General features: G+C 34.6%; 2 protein-coding genes across 2 annotated transcripts in view; one reads left to right on the forward strand and one right to left on the reverse strand.

Moving 5' to 3' along the window:
• LOC108666153 (signal peptidase complex subunit 3) overlaps positions 1 to 11,281 on the forward strand; it is a 12,382-nt gene extending 1,101 nt beyond the window's left edge. Inside the window, exons 2-4 of the mRNA XM_018152971.2 lie at positions 9,200 to 9,362; positions 9,895 to 10,001; positions 10,164 to 11,281. Of these exons, the coding sequence (XP_018008460.1) occupies positions 9,200 to 9,362; positions 9,895 to 10,001; positions 10,164 to 10,293 (400 nt within the window). The 3' untranslated portion in view covers positions 10,294 to 11,281. The remainder of the gene's footprint in view (positions 1 to 9,199; positions 9,363 to 9,894; positions 10,002 to 10,163) is intronic.
• Positions 11,282 to 11,848: 567 nt separating this feature from the next.
• On the reverse strand, positions 11,849 to 18,436 carry LOC108666154 (ubiquitin carboxyl-terminal hydrolase 46). Its single transcript, XM_018152972.2, has 9 exons — positions 18,358 to 18,436; positions 17,591 to 17,671; positions 17,016 to 17,232; positions 16,529 to 16,609; positions 15,952 to 16,214; positions 15,567 to 15,713; positions 14,696 to 14,842; positions 14,070 to 14,213; positions 11,849 to 13,643 (listed from the first exon to the last, which is right to left on the reverse strand). The coding sequence occupies exons 1-9, from the start codon at positions 18,358 to 18,360 to the stop codon at positions 13,536 to 13,538; spliced, it is 1,191 nt and encodes a 396-aa protein (XP_018008461.1). The 5' UTR covers positions 18,361 to 18,436; the 3' UTR covers positions 11,849 to 13,535.
• Positions 18,437 to 18,951: the final 515 nt, after the last annotated feature.

Consider the following 18,951-nt stretch of genomic DNA (forward strand, 5'->3'; position numbering starts at 1 on the left):
TCCCATGAATTGCGTGTTTATTGTGTGCATCATGGAAAAGTTCTTTGCTGTCACATTAAGAGACAAATCTTTAACGAACTAGTACTTTTTATAATTTTAATTGTTGAGTGCAAGCTGCCCTGCAGACACGCAACATTTCCAAGTTAAGTGATTACTTTATAGAAACTTTTTATACCTTTACCTATACGTGTTTAAGCCTATAAGAAGTTAATTTTTTTGCCTCAAATAATGTTGTATCGAAAAACTTGTCTAGGTGTAGCGAAAATAATATATGAACTGTAAATTTTAGAATTCCATCCTGTGTAACCTAGGTAGTTGAGGAAGAGGAACTAGGCTAGGCCTACCTACCTAGTACTATACTAAAAGTAAAATATTTTTTCCTTGCACTTCCTCAGCTAGTCAACCTAATCTAACCATAATGATTTTGACAAGACTGCAGGCTTGACAAGGTTTCTTATTCCAATCTGTAGAGTTGAAAGGCTTTAAACTTTGAAGATTTAAAGCATTTTCTCAAATTGAATTGATACTAGGTACTAGCAATGAGCAACTTGAAATGCCACTTCTTTTTCCATTTGCTGCTGGCATACCTATAGACCTGTATTTTGCATGTTTCAATTTAAGTTTAACTTATCTAGTAAAAAAATGGCATCGTTATGAAAAAAAGTGGTCAAAGTTACCCCATTTTAGGGTACTCAAGTTCTGTTTGCTTTATGTGACTCTCAAAACACCACACTATGCGTCAGCAACGATGAAACGTCACAAAATGTTGCCATATTTATTTAAAGGCCTTTAGAAAGCAAGCCTACCAAATCCCTATATTCCGTCACTGTGTGTGGCTATATTTGGCACGTGGTGAGGCGTATTCCGTCCGCGCTTCAAATTCTACTGATACATAATGCCGTCATCCACATGTTCGAATTCCGTTCGCTGTGTGAGCTGTATTGGAATACAACACGGCTTTGAATTAGAACACTAATGAATATTGAACACTACTTAATTATGCTTTTAATTAACAACTATTAAACTTTTAATTAAGCAAATTTTAATTTTTGTACACAGCTTGGAACGATCTGTGTGTGTCCAATTCAAGTTGTGAGGGAATTAGTTTTCATGTGTCTAAATCCATTTCTCAACTTAATCATCTATCAATTTATTTACCACTTGAAATCAGCAAATACAAGTATACTTAAAGGATTCCTAATATATTCACAGATGTATTTAAAAGTCTCAAACCATAATATTCTTCCTATACTACAAACAGTTATTCACTATTTGGTAGAGCAAGGTCAACTGTCAAATTTGACACATTTTTCGATGATCTCACTGAGTAGCATGCATTGTCTCTCTTTGGATCTCAATATTTTCCTGCTAGATGGCCAAGACCTAGTGTTTTGGCAGTAGTTTGATGCGCAAATGTATGACGTCACCATTTCAACCATCAACGAACGCATGGAACTAAAACAAAGCTTAATATAAAGGAAAAACTAGAGAGGTGACGGAATTACCCACAATGTCAGAATATACCGCGTTCACCCTACCGCGTTTACCCTAGGTATATTCCATATATACCAGCAGCCATAGTGGCAAACCACAGATTTTTTAGCATCAGTTCATTTTTAATTTCCTCATTTACCCAAGATTTAAATCAATTTCTTAGGGTAAATGCGGTATATTCTGACACATTAAGGACGCATCAAGAAATAAAAAACTGTAAAAAAAATAACCGTATGCGTTACTCAAGTTCTGTTGGCTTTATGTGACTTGCAAAACACCGTACTACGCGCCAGCAATGGTGAAACGTCACAATATGTTGCCATATTTATTTAAAAGCCTTTAGAATGCAAACCTACCAAATCCCTATATTCTGACACTGTGTGTGGCAATATTTGGCACGTGGTGAGGCCTATTCCGTCCGTGCTTCAAATTCTACTGATATGCAATGCCGTCATCCACGTGTTCGAATTCTGTTCGCTGTGTGAGGTGTATTGGAATACAACATGGCTTTGAATTAGAACACTAATGAATATTGAACACTACTTCATTACGCTTTTAATTAACAACTATTAAGCTTTTAACTAAGCAAATTTTAATTTTTGTACACAGCTTGGAACGATCTGTGTGTGTCCAATTCAAGTTGTGATGGAATTAGTTTTCATGTGTCTAAATCCATTTCTCAACTTAATCATCTATTAATTTATTTACCACTTGAAATCAGCAAATACAAGTATACTTAAAGGATTCCTAATATATTCACAGACGTATTTAAAAGTCTCAAACCATAATATTCTTCCTATACAAAAGTTATTAACTACCTATTTGGTAGAGCAAGGTCAACTGTCAAATTTGACACATTTTTCGATGATCTCACTAGGTAGCGTGCATTGTCTCTCTTTGGATCTCAATATTTTCCCACTAGATGGCCAAGACCTAGTGTTTTGGCAGTAGTTTGACGTGCAAATGTTTGACGTCACCATTTCAAACATCAACGAACGCATGGAACTAAAACAAAGCTTAATATAAAGGAAAAACTAGAGAGGTGACGGAATTATCACGATATCGGAAATTGGAATATACCGCATTTACCCTATGTATGATAGTGATACAGTCAGGATGGAATTCTAATATTGACGGTTCATATATTATTCCCGATACACCTACACCAGTTTTTCGATACAACATTATTTGAGGCAAAAAAATGAACTTCTTATAGGCTTAAAACACATATGGGTATGCTAAGTTTTTATAAGGTACCTAATTCACTTGGAAATGTTGCGTGCCAGCAAGGCTGCAGGCGCAGCTTTCACTCAACAATTAAAATTATAAAAAGTATTAGTTTGTTAAAGATTCGTCTCTTAATATGACTGCAAAGAAGTAAACTTAATAAAGTAATTACAGCTACCGTGACTACGCTGTCAAGCAGACTTTTCGATGATGCATACACTAAACACGCAATTCATGGGAGCGAGAGTGCGAGACTACATAGAACAACAAAACAAGGCGCCCGGCATGCAACTGCGAAAGCAAATGACGATCGCGGCAGTGGCGGCACGGATCATAACATTAATATAGTCAATGCAATGTTGCCGCGTGTCTCCCGCGGGTGAGGCAAACACGTTGCCTACTTCTACTTGATAGGTTGGCAACAACCTACTTAGGGAATGGATAATGATGAGACTAAAATTTATCTTTTATTATGGACAAATAAGACAGAATTTAAATTGCCGTTCAAGTAAATGGCTCTTATTTATGAAATGAGCACGTATGGTGCATAGGTGACTGGAGAATGTCAGTATATACCTAAAGAGTTTCAGAGCATAGGACTAACAAGCATAGGAGTTAAGGAACTAAGGAGAATAGGAGACATGGAGCGTAGGAGCATGTAACTAACTAGAACAGGAGCATGGACTAACGTACATAGGAGCATGGACAAGATGCATATGTGATCTGCCATAAAAAGAAAGTAAAACTTATTAATTTTATGCATCATAGCCCTAAGACTATAAGATATAGAATTGGATTAAATATGAACAAGCATTAATTAACAAGCAGAAAAACAGTAATTATCAAGAACCTTAATAATGACTTCTTAGAGCAACTGTGTTGCTTATGGATGCATAAAAAGTAATCAAGCAAACTTATATTGCAGCAAACAGCTTAATGAAGAATTAATGAATATCAAAATATATAGCTTGCAGAATTAAAACACACTGAACACAATTAATAGAAAATCAGAAAACAAAGCGAAATCACAATAAATATAAACCATTTGTAATATAACATAAATTGAGCAATAAAATGAATATATGCAATAAATAATCACTCACTTCCTCTCAAGTGGTGAGTTAGCTTAGGTTCCCATACTGGTGCAGTTATTAGTTATTCATTGGAATTTTGCATTAGGATTATGCCTTAGTTTTGGAATTTACTTTACATTAATGATTTTACTTCCTTGTCTGGACTAGAGAAGAAAACGGAAAAATTACATAATGAGAAAAACACAGCACAGACATTAAATAAACGAGCATGAAAGCCAAAGGGTTGGGCTAAAAAGCAATATAGCTCCCCCTGCAACAGCAAGAGAATGATTAATTATGATATTTCTGATATAGATTTGAAATATTTTCAGAAGCCTAAAACTATAACAAATTATTTCGTTACTTCGACATGGTTGATTTCAAAATAAATATTTTAATGCGAATTCATGAAAAACGTTTAAAATAAATTGAATAATATTCATTTATTTCTATAGGTGGGAGTAATTCGAGTAAACAACTACAAATCAATTTATTATCCTTTAAATAAGAATCTTTGCATTGAAACTTCTGGAAGATGTGTCCACCGCAATATTTGTACAGGGGTATCAAAAGTCAAAGCTGTCAACCGACCGTTGGATGGCCGCAAATATGTTGCATCGTTCTACCTATTACAGTCAATAGAACCTAAATAAACTCTGTTCATCAAAAAGACAAAAAGCTTATGTATCAAACATACGTGGTAGTACAAAAAATTTTGAGATCTCCAGTCATGAGACTTAAATTCATACTCATAGGTGATCTTGAATTTCTGCACTGCGTTCAATTAAGCAATTTGTAAAATCATAAATTTCAAATAGGTACCAACTTTTTCAATTTAATTCTGAATGAGTCGCGTCTGTTGAACTACTACAATGCACCAAAACCTGGAGTTATTTGGAGTTATTTTACCAAAAAAAATAATTGATTTTACCACCCGGTCTAAGTTACCCCAAGAGCTGGGGTAACAAAGACCATCACTTTTTTTGAAATTACATAAAGACTAGGAGAGGCAGGAGCCAGCAATTTATGGTGAGTGAAGCTAGAGTATAGACCTGTAATTTGCATGTTTCAATTCAAGTTTAATTTAGCTAGTAAGAAAATGGCATCATTTATAGGAAAAAAAGTGGTCTAAGTTATCCCATTTTACGGTATCAAACATAAAATATGTTATATAGGTACCTATGGTAATTTTAACTTAATTTCCAAGCCGGGCAATGTTACCCCGTCACGGCTGTCATTAGGTGGTCAAAGTTACCCCATTGGGGGGTGGTACCCCATTTGCAAACTATATAGGTACCCCATTTGCAAACTATGACACTTTCCTAAAATTTGTCTTTTGCATATGTAACTAGAAGTGTTCTACTACAATGCATCAAAACCTGGAGCTATTTAACCAAAAAAATGAAAAAATTGGAGGGGGTACTCCAACAGGCTTTAAATAATAGCTCTTTTTTGTGGGTCACATTGTTAATTTTTTAACCTATTAGATAGGCAAACTATTTAAATCTTTCTATTGTGTTACATAGCCTCAGTATTAGGCCTTTGATGGCCATTGACAGAATTTTTCTATGTCAAATCGTTTTTGAGTTTGGGGGTTTTTGTTAAAAAAACGAAAAGTGGTCAAAGTTACCCCGCCGGTCAAAGTAACCCTATTTTACGGTAATGCATACGGTTATTTTTTTTATAGTTTTTCATTTCTCGATGCGTCCTTAATGTGATGGAATATACTGCGTTTACCCTATATTCTGACACATTAAGGACTTGGCAAAAAATGAATGGCTATAAAAATATTACCGTATGCGCAGTTCTGTTTGCTTTACATCACTCTCAAAACACCGCACTATGCGCCAGCAACAATGAAATGTCACAAACTGATGCCATATTTATTTAAAAGCCTTTAGAATGCAAACCTACCAAATCCATATTTTCCGACGCGGTAACTAAATTTGGCATTTTCTGAGACTAATTCTGGCTGGGCTTCAAACTTTACTAATTCATAATTCCAACCCTCTTGTCTTCAAATTCCAATCACTGTGTGAGTTGTATTGGAATGCAACACAGCTCAGAATTAGAACACTATTGAATATTGAACACTACTTAATTAAGCTTTTAATTAAGAGCTATTAAGCTTTTAATTAAGAAAATTTTAATTTTTGCATACAGCTTGGAACGAGCTGTGTGTGTCTAATTCTAACTCTAAGCTGTGTCGGAATTAGTTTTTATATGTCTAAAACCGTCTCTTAACTTAATCATCTATTAATTTATTTACCACGTTAAATCAGCAAAACAAGTATACTTAAAGGATTCCTAATATATTCACAGATTTATTTAAAAGTCTCAAACCATAATATTCTTTCTACACAAACAGTTTATCACTATTTAGTAGAGCAAGGTCAACTATCAACTTTGACACGTTTTTTGATGATCTCACTGGGTGATGTACACTGTCTCTCTTTGGATCTTAACATTTTCCCGCCAGACGGCCAAGACCTAGTGTTTTGGCAATAGTATGACGTCACTATTTCAACCATCAACCAATGTGTGGAACTAAGAAAAAGCTTAATATAAAGGAAAAAGTTGAGAAGTGTTGGAATTACCAATGATGTTGGAATATACCGGTACCGTAAAATGGGGTAACTTTGACCACTTTTTTTTTTAAAAAGATGCCATTTTTTTACTAGATAAGTTAAACTTGAATTGAAACATGTAAAATACAGGTCTATACTCTAGCTTCACTCACCATAAATTGCTGGCTCCTGCCTCTCATAGTTTTGATGTAATAAAAAAAAAAATTGATGGTCTTTGTTACCCCAGCTCTTGGGGTTTCTTTGACCGGGTGGGAAAATAAATTTTATTTATGGTAAAATAACTCCAGGTTGTGGTGCATTGTAGTAGAACTCTTCTAGTTACATATGCAAAAAAAAAAAAAATTACGAAAGTGTCATAGTTTGCAAATGGGGGGTGCCACCCCCCAATGGGCAAAATGTGACTACCTAATGGCAGCTGTGACGGTGTAACATTGACCGTTTTGGAAATTAAGTTAAAATTACTATATATAAGACTCTGTAGAGTCTGAAACATAAAGAAAATAACATTAATAGGTGTATCAAACATAAAATATGTTATACAGGTACCTATGGTAATTTTAACTTAATATCCAAGCCGGTCAATGTTACCCCATCATGGCTGCCATTAGGTGGTCAAAGTTCCCCCATTGGGGGTGGTGCCCCCCATTTGCAAACTATGACACTTTCCTAAAATTTGTCTTTTGCATATGTAACTAGAAGAGTTCTACTACAATTTCTATTGTGTTACGTAGCCTCAGTATTAGGCCTTTGATGGCCATTGACAAAATTTTTCTATGTCAAATCTTTTTTGAGTTTTGGGGGTTTTTGTTAAAAAAATGAAAAGTGGTCAAAGTTACCCCGCCGGTCAAAGTAACCCCATTTTACTGTACCTCGTTTACCCTATCTACCATTTAAGTCAGAACTAGAGCTTTCTTGATTTTTTTAGAGTTGCAAGATTCCCAATAGATAAATTATCTTCTATCTCATTGTTAATATAACTGCACTATTGGCCACCAAGATTCCAAATGTACCTATGAAAAGACTGGGCATTTTAGAGCTATTTCATTCATGAGTAAAAAAATTTTAATCTAGATTTGCTTGACTAACATTAACTAGAGTAAAAGATGTAGTAATGAAGAAATGAATATTTTCTTATATACCCAATGTTTGCAAAATTTATTTTTCAGATAAATTGTCATCTGTCTCATTGTTGATAAAGCTGGATGTCTCAAGTTCCCCTCAAATATATAAATTTGACTTACTTGAGTCATAGCCAGGATGTTTGCAGTGCTTCACCATTCAAAGATCTGCCACTCCCTTCACAAAAAAATGTCCTGGCCTTGAAAAATAGCACTTCTGGAGGGCCTTTGAATTGCATTTTTTCTAAAAAAAGCATGCTAATCAGTTTGTATAGACATAGTGCATTAATGTGTCCAATATCTCATTTCTTCCTATCACCATGAGGCTTATTAGGATAGTGCAGTTTAAAAGAAGATAGGAGATAATTCTTCCAATGGGAATCTTGATGCGTTCAAAATTATGGGAAGGCCCTATTTAAGGATTTGCATGTGGCTAACTTACCTTCCATGTTTTATTCAGAGTATAGAGGTTTGGAATGGCATTACTGTCCCTTGCTGCCCCAACAAGGTCCCTTGTTTGCTTTCTAGACTATTGGAGAAGGCCATTTTATTAGAGATATTGGCCCTTTTCAAGCTTGTCATCAAGCCTTCTTGATCTTGAATTGGGCTCAATGTTCAATTGAAGGTCTGATTGCAAAATGATCAACACTGCAAGGTGCAATGATGGGCATCTGCATTCCAATTTCATTGGTATCCATCACCCACTTTGGCGGTAATATCAACCAAGTCAGAATCAATTATTGATCACAATTTTAATCCATGTCCCATGAAGAAGTGTAGGTATATAATTAGTGACCACTGTCTCCACAGTCAGACCTTGCTGTCTCTGGGGCAATGAATTGGTGTTTTAAAGGTAGTGAATTTGGCATTCTTGACCTATATGTTCTTTACTCTAACAGTCATGAATTGATCCAAAAATATCTGCTCTGTCATAAAGATAATAATCTGTTTGAGGTATTTAAATCAATTAAAACGTTTGCTTTGGTTAATTTATTACTTCTCTTTTGAATCCTACCCTGCTCTTATATGACTATACAACTATTAGGTAGTCATTGTTGATGTTAATTACGGAATAATCCCCCATTTTGGATAACTTGGAATCTTGCCACACAATGGTGATACCTATTTAAGTAACAAACTGGCAGCAAAAGATTCATCTAGCTTTAATATTGTTGCTCCAAAAATTTATTGAAAATTAGTCAGGACCCAGTAAGTAAATCTTTTTCAGTAGTTGTTGATTTTAGATTCTATAATGACATTGAGAACTAAAAATATTTTTGGTACTAGTTTTCTGGAAATGTGAATACCAAGATGTTTGATTTCAAATTCAGCAAAGATATTCATGTTTCCATGTGGCCACCAGTATTTGAAATTCACTCAAAATATGCAACTTAGGAACTATGAGATGTCCGTAAAATATAGAAAAATGTCAAGGTATCCAAAAATGGAAAACTAAATCTTCTTGCTGATATTTTGCTTGTTGGCAGGTATTTAGCTCAATACCTATTGAATGTGGCTGCTCCAAGTATACCTAGTTGGATTTTATATAGGTAGTTGGATTTTTAGTTACCACAATCATTTTAGAGAGATAAAATATGTTTATATAAATTTATTTTCTAAAAGAAAAGTATTCTCTCTAGAGTCTTTTTGACCTACAGCAATGAAAGTTATAAATAATACAGTACTTTCTGTTTTACAGGAAGAATGTACCTGACTATGTGGTGTCAAGAGAGAAGAATGATCTTGGGGTACTTCGGTTTGATCTGAATGCTGACCTCACTCCAGTCTTCAACTGGAATGTGAAACAACTGTTTGTATATCTTGTGGCTGAGTATGTCTCTGAGAAGAACAGCATCAATCAGGTGAGTCTGATATGCCTTTACAAGTTGTCTTTGTGCTCTTCCCTAAAGACTTTTCAGAAATTTGCAACTTGAAAAAAAATTGTTTTCAACAAAACGTCCCTGTAATCAGTCCCTGCTGCTCCTGCAATCTCCATTTGTTTACCTTTGACATTTAGGACCATGAACTTCATCATGTTTTATCCTCATCTTTGCATTTGCAAGATTTTATATCAAAAAGTACCATTTGACTTTTTTACAGTTTGATGCCTTCAAGGTTTCTGGGAGTATAAGTAAATATTTTCATGCAAGATCTGATTGTTGATTTTAGTTTGCAAACTGTGTCCAATTTTGTATATGTTTATTAATATGCATTACTATTGTCAATTGTCTTTGTTTGCTCTTGGCTCTGAATTACCTTTTTTGTTTAGTTAGTCAGGTCTGTGTAGTGTCAATTAAAAAAATATATTACTTGTATTATAATATTCACCATGAAAATTTCAGTGAATTATATAAGCCTACACTTTATTTATATAAATTCTGAGTTATTTTCCAGGTTGTATTGTGGGACCACATCATAAGACGCCATATTGATTCTCCAGTCCTGAAACTCAAGAATGAAAACCTCAAATACTATTTCTGGGATGATGGACATGGTTTGATGTAAGCCAGCATTCCTGTCATAGATGTGAAACTTGCTTATATATTGAAGCATTTATATGTAATGCATTTATCTCACTTGTATGCTGCTCTTTGTTTGAATTGTAAAACTTAGCTTATAAAACCGAGCTAATGACCAGCAAATGTAATAATCTTCCGTTTCAGTGGCAACAAGAATGTCACACTTCGTCTTGAATGGAACATCATCCCAAATGCTGGGCAGCTCCCTCTCTGGCCCGCCACTGGATCTCACAAACTTTCCTTCCCTGACAAATACGCTGCATCTCAGCACTGATATGTTTAATGCCATGTAGTTCGTCATCTAGATTCATTGCATTGAGATGTTGATTGATATTTTGACTATAAACATGATTTTGCTTTAGTATCGTGAAGTTTTTTTCAAATTTATACAACTGCAGGTGAGCGTTCCACTTTTCGCTGTAGGTGAAAAAGAATCCTATAACTTGTTTCTAGCAAAAAATTAAGCTCTTGTCTGCTGTTGTTGTATTCACATTGTAGCTTGAGGTATGAAGCCAAACTAAATTTTGACACTGATAATCATGAGCTTCTTTCTTATTCTGACATCTAATAATCAGCTAATATATTGAGTTTTTGTGAAGTATGAATACCATGATTGTGTTGGTTTCCATTTAGGTAACTCAACGCCTGAGTTTAACCTGCCATTAAACTGAGCATTTGCCACTGTTGTTTGACCAACGTTTTTTTACAATCAATTCGAAATTGATATATTCGATACGCCTCGACTAATTTAAATGAAAGTCACTCGGTAAAATGATGCTCCTGTAGAACTGATGATGAGCTTGACATCGTCAAATGTTTCCTCAATTGTACGAAATGATCATCTTGAGGTACCTAACGTTATCCGTGGATGATGAAAGTATTTTCTTGACAGCCCTTGTTTTGTATTTGATACTTCCACTTATTTATTGCACTGTTTTGAATAGATTAGCCTTCAATTCTATTCAGTCGTAAGCGACACTTGAGTTCAGGGTATCTTTCTATTCGTAAACAGTCACGTATGTTTGGAGTGGATGTGCGTTTTTTTCTATAATTACTCACCGCTGTGGTTTTGGTCTTATTAAACCATACATTTTGCCACTTCTTGCACTTTCGCATCTGAACTAGGATTTACTTTACCGTAGGTACTAAATTCACGTTTTATTATCGGAAAATTTCTGAAGTTTTATGATGTTACTGTCACGTGTGCTGTGTTCATTTCTAAAAGTTGGTTGCTTGAAGTATGGAGTAAAATCAAACATCTATTTGATTACAATTCTTTGACCCCCCCCCCCTTAGTAGGTATTCACGCCAGTCGGCTGTGTTCGCTGTTCTATTTTGACGATTCCTGTTCATATGTGGCGCTCTTGGTAATTATTACAGTCCATTTTCTTTTAGGTGCGTGGTTAGGTGTGATGCAAGTCAGGTTTTGTTCATTTGTTTACGCAATCTAAACTCTCTTGACCGACATCAGCGCTTAACAAACAGGCTATAGAGATCCAGGATAATGAACGGGAACGGTGGAATGTGAATCTGGTCAATTATTTTCGCTAGCGTGATAATATTTATTTGACTAATTAGTTAGTTCGCTGCTTTACGTGTTCAAACCAAGATCAAAGTTCAGTGAGCTCATTCGAAGTTTCAATTAAGTCCAGCTGTAACCCGTTTCTGAACAGATGAGGGTGTAAGTTGTCAGACATATCGTTGATAAATCTATAACTTTACATCAAAAGTATAATGAAGACTCCACTTTACCGACGAGACAACTTGTACACAGCAATCCTTGCGTAAATTTTGTTAAGAATCATGAAGGCTGAGGAACAGAAGTGCAGTAGCAGATTTGTAAAGTGTATTTTTAGATGCCACTAGCATTTTGCAAATCTGAAATGATTGCAAGGTTAGTCAGAATTTTAAGAATCACTTGAACTATTAAATACGGTTCCACAAAATATTTAAAACGAAACAACTGAAGTAATTTTCCAACCAATTCATTTTTGCTAACAAAGCAATCGCTACATAACCAGGGTTGGCAATTCAAAGTGAAAGTGCCAGTTTCACATGTATAAGACATACCTATTACGGATTGCACTTCGATTTACAATATCAATACTGATTCGAGAAGGCTGATATGACAGTTCAGGTGACGCGTCCAATAACAAAAAAATTGAATTCGTTAAGATGGAACATGCTGGATGGTACAGATCATGAGCAGATACGATATCAGATGAACTGCGAGGGTAGACTCGAATTCGTTTCCAAGACTTGATATGCACCACCTGGAACGAAATCGAGAAGAACGTGCACGAGTTGAAAAATAACGGTAACAAAAATATTTGTCCACTCTTCCAACAGGAACGCAAATTCTGTCTGTACATCAAAACAGAGAAATAGTTTCTAACGATACGGAAAAACACCATCAAAGGAAACCAGAATAAAGTTAGGACAACAATACAAGCCAAATCGATTTCCCAAACAAACTTCATTCGTAAACTCGTAATAAACGAAACCAATGCAGTGATGTATACATCAAATCGAACTTAATTCTACAATGTACGTGCACAGCACTGGATGCCAAAGATAAACAACTCACTAATTTAAACTATGCTGTTAATAACGAGATAAATAGCAAGTTCTTGCACTTCACGACTAGTAGAACCATGGATCAAAATTAAATGTTCTATTCACACCTTCTCTGTTCTATTTCCTACCTGTTGACCTTTCGCCAAGATTTGTCACCAATTTCTTTAAATATTGACACCTTTTTCCTCGCGTACTCTAAAGCAAACAATTTCAATGATACTTGGTAGTCAATTTTATCATCAAAGCAACCTGATAATCTCAATCAAATACCAACAATGGTTTCAAAACTTTTTCGGTTTTTCATCATGCAACCAGAAATATTGACCAACACAACAATAGCATTCTCACAAAAATTTAAAGCGAAATCTAAAATAAATCTATCTAGGATAGAGTGGAATAATTTAACTTGAAGGAATTGTGCTGAGCTGAATAATTTCCACTCAAACATCCATTCTCTTCACGTCAATGCACTATAATTTCAGTTGCTGAAATGTACATTCGATGACTTCAATCGCATAATTTGCCACTAACATTCAAGGTTCATGACCTTAATTGAGTTGAAAATGCAAGCCAACAAAAACGAATAAAGAATAATATAAGTCGAAGCTAAATCAATTTGTTTTTTAAAGCTACAGCACACATTTAACTACTATGAATAATAGCTTTACCCAGTCCATTTTCCAAGAAACGATTGCCGATACTAAAAATCACCAGGTAAGGGTATCTTAATGGACAAGTAAAGAATGAAAAGTTTAAACTAATCAACAAATCTGAACACTATTTGATTAGTATTCACGACCAACGCTATCAATCAACTAAAACGATATTCATTTAACAAATCAGAACATTGATATAAACATTTACGGAACAATGACAAAGCTATTAACAAAATAATGATCAGAAGATCGGAGCAGTAGACTGTGGATGTCTACAATCTCATTAGGTCGGGTCTCGAGCCTGGTAGAAAAGAATATAGCCAGTCTCGGACGACTTCTGAATTTCTGAAGTGAGTCCGTAAAAATCCTCTATGTAGGAAGGATCAATTTTCTGAAAACAAACAATGAATGAAATTTTACATTTGCAGAAAATCTGAAAATGATATAGTCAAAGAATAGCAAAATGCGAAAAATGAAATAGTAAAATGTGTCATTTCATTCTACGATACTGAGCAGTAGTAAACTATATATGTTGAATGTTTTGAAAAAAAAACACCTTTGAAGCAAATAACTGCGTGGTATCTTTGAAAAAAAAAAGCATGGAAAGATGTCTACTACAATTAAGAAATGGGTAGAGGAAGTTTCCGATAATATTTCCAATGATGTTAATTGTACTTCTTATTCTACAGCCAAACCACTTAATGAGGTGGACAATTCTTCATAAGACGTTAATCCTCAATTACCCTTCAAAAAATATGCCCATCTATTTATTCACATTATTCGTTATTTCCAACGTGAAGCCTCATTAATAACTTACGTCGACGAGATCATCATCGAAGAGAAGCCAGAACCTGTGGCTTTTAACAATGCTGAAGTAATGTCCTCTGTTGATGCCGGTGCCGCAATGCACCACAATGGCAGCCAAGTCGTACAGGCGGTCTGGGTTCACTGCATCGTCGCTCTAGTCAAGAGTAGCATTCAAAATAATAACAGAATATGAATTGCAACAATAAAACGCCAGAATGCGAGTTGCAAAAAAGGTCATGATACAAAGACAAAATTATGCGTCCAAAATAGACCTTTTAAACTGGTAGAGTTATAGGTTTACTGTTAAAGGCCAGAATAAGCGTTTCAACCTAGAAATGACATACACTTAATTAAGTCACTCATTGAAGAACAATGATCCATCATTGATGGGCAGAGCGAAAATTTCGCTCGTGCAAAGGACAGTACCGAATTTGCAGCCACCGAAACGACAGAAAAAGAATAATTGTCACAAGAAGAGTTATAATTAATGGAATTAGATAGAAAGAACATAATTTGAGATGACTAAAAATACAAATTCCGTTTTTTCTAAAAAATTCAAACAAACCAATATTTTTGGAAAATATCACGCCTGAAAAACGTTTATTTGTAAAAAAAAATTTGTATACATATACGTACCGTGTCGAATACCCTTAACTCGAGAGGGAAAACGACCCTGTGGGAGAGCTTGAGTGGTCGGTTGAACTGGCCCAGAAATTGAAAGCGTTTCAAGTGAAGCACCAAAATACTTGGAAGCTTTTTCAGACGCGTCCTTTTTTGATGTTCCTGGGCATATAAATAGAGGCAAGTTAACACATCAAAGCTTTCAATTCAATAGGAAAAATTCAATCATAAAAAATTTTGAGAATTAGCCGGATGTTTTGAATTGCTTATATTTTCAATAAACACTTAAAAAAAATAAATACCTATCCTTCAAAACATAACTAACTACTCACTTAACTATAACTCACTTGACTATAAATACTCACTTAAAATTTTTTACATCTAATGAAAAAATAGCAAATTAATACAAGATATCAATTTGTGGGCCTGATTGCATCAGAATAAAGCTAGAAGATCCACCAGAGGAAAAAATTGCACTTAGTTCCCCCAACACCCAAGTTCTAACAACCCAAGCTGTACAGTTTGATACAATAAACTAGACAACATACAATTTGACCCACTATCACCTTCTGAATGGAGGAAATAATAACGCTCTGAGAAAACACACGTACAATGAATTTGGCATAGCGGCATATGTAGTGGTCCCTGCTGCAGTAAACACTTAATTACTACCTGAATGCCTGAATGCGATCCACAAAGTTAGATTTATCTCAATCGGGTATTGATTCTTTTCTATTTTCAAGATATTTAATGAATTTCAATAGTAACTATAATCCTTTTGAACAACTTCTCCGTCATGGTCACACATATTGAATGGTCCTAATACAGTGTGCTTTTCTATCCCAAGTAACACAGTGTTTACCAGCTAATTAAATACAAATCTTGCCTGGAGCGAAGCACAGTTGTCACAGTGCACTTTGTTCTCAGCGCTGATGGTTTCAGTAGTGAAGTAGCAGCGAAGACAATGAGTGATGCTAGTGTTCTGATGGACCTCCACACTAAGGTTGTTCAGCACCTCATCAGTGCTGCGGACCTGAAAAATATGAATTGTTTTATTATTACAATTTTACAAATATCCGATAAACTTTTACCGAGGCCATTTAATTTACTTAAAGAGCTAACAGAAATTAAGAAAATTAAGGAAATTTAAAGAGGAGCTGCTGCAGTCCCAACAAACATACGGTTTCATAAAACATCAGTAAGGATAGTTTAAGGAGAGAAAAATTGTAGAAATTAGATGTAACAGAAAACCATTATTGGCTAAAACTCACGGATTCACAATTGAGGCATCTAAGTTCTCTAGTTACAATGGCTTGAAAAATTTCATGAACCCAAGTATTTTCTTGCTGCCGGTCTGTTCCCTGCTGCTGCTGTTGCCCATGAGGACTGCCAGGCGCTGTGTTGCTGCCATTCAGTGACACGTCATTCAGTATATTCTGCTGGTCAGGTGTCAGTGTTTCAGAGCTGATGTCCTCTTGGTTAGTGGGAATAATTTGAGGTTGTTGTTGTCTATTGCGACCAGCCTGCTGTTTCTCTGGAAAAAATATTTGATATTGCATAACATTATGGTTTGGATAATAGTAATAGTATTCACATTGAAGAATAAACAAATAAACAATGTCAGTTTACAAAAACGTCACAAATGAAGATAATGTAATTCATTTCAGCCTATATCATGCATGTAATATCTATATTTCTTATTTTGACAATGGAGTGATAGGTACAAGTTTATTTAAACCCTCATTCACCAAATATGGCAAACATATTTCATATTGATATTAATTGCTCTGCTAAAATATACCATAGGTAGATAAATTTTAAATTCAAGATAAATTATTCTGCCCTTACCCAATATACATTCGTTGATGCTGTCAATGAGCTGAACAAAGAACTCGTGGGCGTCGTGTTGCATGTAATTGTCAAACTTAACTGGAAATGAGAAAAAAATTTTCTAATACATTATATAATACATTCCTTATAATATACATTCATTGAAAAAGAAGCAGAAGCATAAAAGCTGAATATGACATAAAATTGTTTACACCTACTTATATTTGGCACCAGGATTGAATCATCCACTAAGGCATAGATAGGTATCTTTTTCATTCATTAAAAAATATAACTCAATACTCACTGCAGTGAGTGACAGAGCACATTTTCTCATTGACAAAGTAATGGACGGACAGACAGATGGACATGGAAAGCACAATAGTGCATTTTTTATATATGAGAAAATGTGCTAAAAAGACTTCAAAACTATACCCTAGTGGGTGGTATCATCACAGCTGCATCTAAGTTTACATACCTACTATAAAAAAAATAACTATACACACACCATTTTCTTTGCGGAACCGCGCAATGAATTTCTTAGGAGCAATGGTACCGACTTTCTTCTTCTGTGTAGCTATGTTGTAGAAGAGGTCGGCAAGACAAGCCAGCAAAGTCTCTTTGTTTCGCTTGTTCTTGGCTTTGTATTCAAGGATTTTCTCCCGGAAAGGCTTACAGAAGTAAAGGGCTTGCAGAACTGAATTGATGTAGCAGGTGTTTCCAAACTGTAAAAATAAAGGAATAACATAAAGTATACATAAAATTTTACACAAACAAATTTATTTTTATGTGTTTCTCTAGGTTATGTCTTTAGAATCCATAATTTATTAACATTTCATTTCTGAGAATATTCTGAGGACACAGAATTTTCTCACAAGGTAACAGAAACTATGCAATCTAATATCTAGGTACATAATGAATGTATGGTAATTATGATTCATAAGTTTTCAATAAATTACATTACCAATAAGCCACAAATAGCCAAACAAATCTATAAATTTTTTGCTTATGGAGGATAAAATAGTAGATTCCCCAATAAAAAGGGAAGTTCAAGTCACTCTTCTCCTAAAAAATGTTACTTACATTAACAAGACCAAAATAATGTTCATTGGCAGGGAACTGATCCGAGCCAATTTCCTTTTCCAATTGGGAGGCATTAGCGCCCTGAAAAATTAAGAAGTATAAATCAGGCATAAAATCCAATGCATTACTACAATACATCCAAAGTAAAGGAAAGCTATTTCAAGTTAAAACAATAAATAAAATTAAGGAAAGAAATTCTAAGTTTACTATAGAAAATTTGAAATGAGTGGAATGTCCAAGAGAAAATGATGTAAATACGGTAAGATATAAATATAGAAGTAATAATAGAACAAGAAATTTTAGATGTAGTAGAATTGATACTTTCTGGCACACATAAGGACAAGATTTGTCAACATAGGTACACCTAATGCCAATATCTACCTACACTGCTACTGATAGCTTATGAAGAATTGGAACATTAATTGGATTTTGTGTTCAGAATCATTGTCTTGTTTTGAATATATATACCCTAGAGCATGTAGGTAAGTAAAACTATCATCATCAGGACATCAGCACATGAAAATGTTTAACAGTAAAAAAAAACACAGCAAAAAAGAGCTTTTCAAACTAGCCTAGATGGGTAATATAATTAGACATACATACTTGAAAGTTTGAACCTTTAGATGAAAAAAAAAATTTCAATTAAATAATTTTAATGGGTAGCCTCACAATTTTGTTAACACAAAATTTTGTGAAGACAAAATTGTACCAAAGCTTTGTAACTTTCTGTAGGCAGTGATGTCTCACTGGTCTGTGAGTGTACTTACCATTTTACAATACCCTAAGAAATCCAGATTGTTAAGTTGCAGTATCTGAAAAAATAATGAACAGTAACATTTAGCAGCAAAATTGTAAATCAAAATTATTTCTTATTCTGTAAATCATGAAATTCAACTAAAAATTGTCCTACTCAAACATAGATATAGGGCTAAACTTAATGGTAATAACTGCCTCAATTTTTGCAGGTCATTATATCTAGATCTTGCTGTATTTTCAAATAGAAATTAGGTCAAGGCCATGGGCAAAACTGAGATGATATACTGCAGAAATTAATGCCCACTGAAGAAAAAATGCCTCTGCCTGCAGTAAATTTCCCCCATTTTTATATTGTATATTTAACTTGTATTTTAGGACACTTATTTTGGAGATCAATGTAGTTTAGTTACAGAAATTTTTTGCACAAAAATTTTGCGTGGTAATGAGGGATTTAGACAGAGCATCTTATTATAGTACCTACCGTAAACTGGGGTAACTTTGACTCCCGGGGTAACTTTGACCACTTTTGGTTGTTTAACAAAAACCCCAAAAACTCAAAAACCATTTGACATAGAAAAATTTTGTCAATGGGCATTAAAGACCTA

The sequence above is a fragment of the Hyalella azteca genome, unplaced genomic scaffold (assembly GCF_000764305.2).
Source record: "Hyalella azteca isolate HAZT.00-mixed unplaced genomic scaffold, Hazt_2.0.2 contig1600, whole genome shotgun sequence".
In the NCBI taxonomy this organism is placed as follows: domain Eukaryota; kingdom Metazoa; phylum Arthropoda; class Malacostraca; order Amphipoda; family Hyalellidae; genus Hyalella; species Hyalella azteca.

What these genes read in the sequence shown, in the direction of transcription:
- LOC108666154 (XM_018152972.2), bottom strand. An exon ending in GCGGTTCCGCAAAGAAAATG is followed by an intron (nt 16,610 to 17,015) that starts GTGTGTGTATAG and finishes TCTCATTTCCAG; the next exon opens with TTAAGTTTGACAATTACATG. An exon ending in TCGATGATGATCTCGTCGAC is followed by an intron (nt 13,644 to 14,069) that starts GTAAGTTATTAA and finishes GTTTGTTTTCAG; the next exon opens with AAAATTGATCCTTCCTACAT.